Consider the following 5,181-nt stretch of genomic DNA (forward strand, 5'->3'; position numbering starts at 1 on the left):
AAGTTACTACAGTTCAGCTATATGCCGTGCTCACTGGGACTGGTCACTCAACCCAACCCGAATCTGTTACTCCAAACAGCTAGGTAAAGCTATGCGGCCCCACTTGCCTCTTGCTCTGATTCCTCAGGTTCCTACTCTTAATCCACATTTTGGTTTTCTTTTCTATAAAATGGAAATGAGTGTTGGTAAAACCTGTTCTTTGCCTCCAGGTATTGCTAAATATTCTATTGATGGCTGGTGGTATTAGAACCTTGAAGCAAAATTGTTCCTAAGGATAATTATTGTAATGATAACTTTCATCTAATTTTTTTTGTTGTTGGAAACATAACGTTATCGGAACATCTCTTAGTAGCATCTTCTTTATTGTGTTTTAGATAAGGGTTTTAGTAGCAGCTAGGAGCCTTTATTGCTACACCAAACTCACTGTTGAGCATTAAACTTTGTCTCAGATCCAATCAACTTGGGTGGAGTAAAATGAGTCCGGAATACTCACTGAATCACTGCTTGAGCTGTCCTTATATAAGCAAAACTGAACAATTTCAAGTGTCATTAAAACATTTCAGTTATCTTGTTCTTTTTTATACGGATATTCTCTTTATAGAAGTACTATACCAATGAGAAAATCTGTCCCACTAGATTCCTAAACTTGTTTTTCCAATGCAAAAAGCCCCATAAATAAAACAATGAAAAACAAACAAAACTAACTTCCTCTCTTTTTTTCACGTTATGACAAAACATTTGTCTTACAACTTATGCACAAATTAAACTGTGATAATTATATTAAAATTCTGAACCAGCACATTAAGCAAATACACATTTTAAAATACTACTTGCATGTAAGAATAGAGGGAAGATTATCAAAAGCTACCAATAATGCTTTTTAAAATAATATTATGCCAGTTTATCAGCTCGTTATCATTCATACATTTCCAATTCCAGAATACAGTAAGTATAAAAATAAAAAAACCAGAATCATAGTAAAGCAAGTTTTCCTAATTTGTGCTTGCCTCCCAGATTTAAAAAAAGTGATTCTTATATGCCAAAATGTAAAATTTATTCCAAGAAAATTAACAGGCTACACGAATAAATTTTGGCAAATGCAACTTTATATTGAAGTTCACACATCTGTATCTTAAGGAATGAGGCTCACAGAATCTAATGTATTTCTAAAGTACCTGAAATCATATTATAAGCTTTCACAAGTTAAAACTCAAATAATTTAAACGACCAATACACTGAATGTGCAGAAAATATAAACAAGACTGTGCCTTCCATCGAATAGATGCTTCACAAATTGTGCAGGATGTCATACTAAGGCTGTGGTCTCCTCTTGACAGCTGACTTAAAATATAAATACACTTCAACTGGCAGCCTCCCAGAGCACACCAGAATGGGTAGCACACCTCGGAAGAAAAGCTCCTACGCCAATGATGTGCACCTTAATTTTCAAACCATGTGAAGAAAAAGGAACAAGAGTACTAAATGATCTTCCATGCACTTCCAGATGAATGACCATGACTGATTAGATGTCCCTTGACTATTTGCTCCAATGCTAAATAAGATGAAGGATACTAGATAACCCTTTAAGGCAACCTGTGTTTATTCTGCATTATTAGAACTGCTCAGTTGTGACCAGCTGGTACCATTAATGTTGCCTCCCACACCAATATCTAGCATTTGTAAAATAGAAAGGAATTGGAAAACCTTTACACTAAATCAACATAACCGCAGAACACAGTTCAATGCTAGCAATTTCACTGGTAGTTAAGGAAAGGTGGTATTTAGAAATAGCAATGTATTAATACAAAAAAGTAAACTCTAATTGGAACCAATATACTGCTTTGGAATGCTCCCCCAGACTTACAAGGCGATTTTTAAAGTGATATTCCAATAATTCATGGCACGTCTTTAGTGGATTACAGTACTTTAAGTCCTCAAATAGTTTAGTCTTTGCAAAACAAAAATAGTATGAAATGTTTACAGTCTTCAAACTTCTAAAATTAGTTTTTATCAACACATTTACCTCATGTCAACTTAATTTATTAAGATGTCCAATGCTAATTGGTTTTTTTTGATTTTTTTTCGTAAGTAGTGATATACACAGCATTTAGCACTGATACTTAGCACCCGCTACTTTCCTTATCTAGTTTTCAACCACAGAAAGAAACTTAGGGCAGTGGTTCAGTCCTTTCTTAATTACAAACCTTCGCCGGCCGTCAGCAGGATCACGCTGAGATTTAAAATAGGATTATAGGTGAACTGTTGCAAAGACTGCAGAATGTTGCCCAAATCCTCGTAACTGCTGATCCCATTCTTGAATTTCTTCTCAAAATATGGCTACAGGCCACAATTGCTTAGCAGAGAAGGTTAGTGTTTCACAAGGCTAGAGATTTACAGATGCTCCCTCATATAACACAGTAAGGTTCCCTTGGTAACCTGGATTTTCTGCAGTAAAGAAGGGTTGTGCTGAAACAGCGCCTCAGCTCCCTGTTGGAGAAAATGCAGACAAAAGGATTGATTCCTGCTTGGGCAAAACTCATCCAGACAGCAGCCGTTAGAAATCCCCCTGGGACTACAGGCCCTCTCGCAAAAACTCTCCAGTAACAGGCCACCAGGTAGGGGCCCCACAAGGTTAGGAAGAGAAATGTCATTATGTAGAACATTCTGCTGATTCTTTTCTCCATCTTGAACTCGTCTAAGACCAATAGCCTTCTTCTGCCTGTGGTGTTTGCGTTTTGCCTGATGCCCAGTAAGGTGGGAGGCGTGGGACCCCTTCCAAATCCTGCTAGCCAATTGGCCGCTGCCTGGCCACTGGCTCCAGGGCCATGAAAAGTCCAGTTCTGGCTGACTGCTGCTACAAACTGGACTGGCTTCATTTTCCTTCGATCATGGACAAAAAATATCAGCTTGAGGTAGACAAGCTGGGTGGCTAGGAGGATGAGTGCGAGGAGCAGCATAAATCCTAAGGAATCATTAGCCCTGAAGGAGCGGTGTTGGAAGGTGCACTGATCCTCCTCCCTAATGAATGAATAAGTGCCCACATCTAAAACCGGGGGGAAAGCCATGGCCACAGACAGAGTCCACACCATGCAGATCACAGCCAGACACGTCCAAAAGGTCAGCCTCTTTGTATAGAAGCGGTGATGGGCGATAGCTAAGTATCTTGTGACACTGACGCAGAAGAGCATGAAAGCAGTGTGGAAGCAGGACAAAACCCCCAGAAACGCAATCACTTTGCAAGTCAGAGTCCCGTAAGTCCAAGTAGAGCCATTTTTGACCGAGTTGAATACAAATGGGAAACAAATTGCAGATCTGAGGATATCTGAGCAGCAAAGATCCAGCAGGAAGTAGTAAGGTGCTCTATGCAAGGTCTTATCTTTCACTAGCAAAATGGAGATCAGAAGGTTGCCCACCACGCTGACTCCTATTATGAAACCCAGGGAAGTCAGTTTCAGAAAGGCTGTTAGAGGCGAGAGATTTTGCAGAATGTTGTCAGCTGCATGGCTATAGTTCGCCATAGATGGATGGAGGATAAGGATACAACCTCAGTCAAGTCTCATGATCTAGATAGAAGAACAAGGAAAAGATAGATCCATACATTTTACTGAAAATGTAATCCACAAAGAGAGCCGATCCGAGCTGCAGTCATGCTTCCTCTTCTCTTCCATTTGATTTGCCATCCAAATAGCTGGGGAAAAAAAAATGAGCTATCAGTTCTTAAGTTCACAGGCAATGATGTCAGTGCTAACATAAAGCTGTTCGTTTCTGGGGAAATAAAGTTTTAATTTTGAATCCTATTGCTTTAGTATTTTTGGCTGGAGATTTCAGAGAATTGGCTTCCTTAACCTTCTCAGCTAGACGAATTAAAAGATGTCCCTCTTTTAGAGAACATACATTTGACTGGGTACCTTTAGAAGAGAATGAATAGAATGTTTCACAGTTGTAAAATAGGCCAGCCCAAGAATTAAACACTAGTATTGCAAAGGAATCTCCAAGGTTGCTGATAGGAGACAGGGACCAGGCTACCCACACTGATGTGAAGTCTGTTAGTATTGTCAGTGCTTTATAGGCAGCTTCTGTGTTCATACGGATCCAAAGAACCCCTGCAAAATATGTCTTTTAACTCGACTGCCACTTTTCGGGCTGCATATGAGTATTTGTGGCTTCATCTCGAAACACAATCTCAGCATTAGACGCCGAAATGAATAAGAACTTGTCCCAGGATCTGATGTGATTTAATCTTTTGTCCTTCCCTCGCCACCCCACCCCCCATTTTGGCAAATCTTGCCTCTTTTAGGCCCACATGAGGATTAAAAACGGTTAATGGAAATACCGGTCAAGGAAACACAACCAGAGGAATTACTTGCATTTGTAAACCGTGGCTGCCTGGACGCAAATGAATAGAACGTGAACCTGTATTTCTTGGGCAGTGAAGCCTTTCTCGCTGACACTGGTCATCTCTCTTGCAAATCGCAAGTGGCTTCATTTTAAAACGAATGCACCTCGTCTCCTAGATGCCCGGGAGCCCCACCGGGGGAAAGGGCTTCCTCGGCTGCTACCCCGAAGCGCGTTTCCCTGGCCACTTCTCACTTGCTGGGAATATGCTGATGGAAGCCCAGGCAGAACTGCGTTCGATGGTTTTAATTCCCCCTCCCCCGGCACATCCCCGGGTAAATACCGACCGCATCATGCAACATTACGAAACCTGAAATCCGCCACCCCTGGATTTATAACGGGGTGGGGCGGGGGAGGGGAGAGACATGCATTACATACGCGAAGATGGAGAGAGACTGCTCCTGTGCAGCAGAGGAGGGGCTCCCGGCGCCCGGCAGTCTGAGCTGCCTCCGCCTTGCAGGGCTTTCCAGAAACCGAGCTCTCAAGAAGCCTCACCGAAGATGCATTGTCTGAATGTACTTCCATTATGCAGTTTATTGTCCAAAAAAAAAAAAAAAAAAACCGAAAAAACCCCCCAGCCCCTCGGGGAGGGCCCCTCCCGGCGCACCTGCAGTTCCCCGCGTGTGCGCCCCCTCCCCGGGCCGAACCCCGAGCGTGCTCTCCTACCTGTTGGCGCTGGGTATCCCGACAGGCTCGAGCTGCTCCTCGCTGCAAATCGCCGATTCTTTTCCCCCTAGTGCCTGGACTGAGCGCCCGGGCTGGGCTCGGCGGCGCCTGCGCGCTGGA

The 5,181-nt window shown here is 42.6% G+C and overlaps 1 protein-coding gene across 3 annotated transcripts; it reads right to left on the reverse strand.

Annotated features, from left to right (window-relative positions):
• Positions 1–345: 345 nt before the first annotated feature.
• On the reverse strand, positions 346–5,181 carry Gpr85 (G protein-coupled receptor 85). Of its 3 annotated transcripts, none has more exons than XM_013516084.1 (3): positions 5,062–5,181; positions 4,774–4,885; positions 346–3,688 (listed from the first exon to the last, which is right to left on the reverse strand). In XM_013516084.1, exon 3 carries the CDS (start codon positions 3,516–3,518, stop codon positions 2,406–2,408), a length of 1,113 nt encoding a protein of 370 aa, XP_013371538.1. In that variant the 5' UTR covers positions 3,519–3,688; positions 4,774–4,885; positions 5,062–5,181; the 3' UTR covers positions 346–2,405. The 3 variants fall into 3 exon arrangements, with proteins under 3 accessions (XP_013371538.1, XP_005388166.1, XP_013371537.1); XM_005388109.2 differs by having other exon boundaries at positions 4,774–4,904; XM_013516083.1 differs by having other exon boundaries at positions 4,774–4,913.

The sequence above is a fragment of the Chinchilla lanigera genome, unplaced genomic scaffold, assembly GCF_000276665.1.
Source record: "Chinchilla lanigera isolate Chin_1 unplaced genomic scaffold, ChiLan1.0 scaffold00031, whole genome shotgun sequence".
In the NCBI taxonomy this organism is placed as follows: domain Eukaryota; kingdom Metazoa; phylum Chordata; class Mammalia; order Rodentia; family Chinchillidae; genus Chinchilla; species Chinchilla lanigera.

Bases quoted from the DNA above. Each gene is read 5' to 3' on its own strand.
- Gpr85 (XM_013516084.1), bottom strand. From the start codon at position 3,518: ATGGCGAACTATAGCCATGCAGCTGACAACATTCTGCAAAATCTCTCG.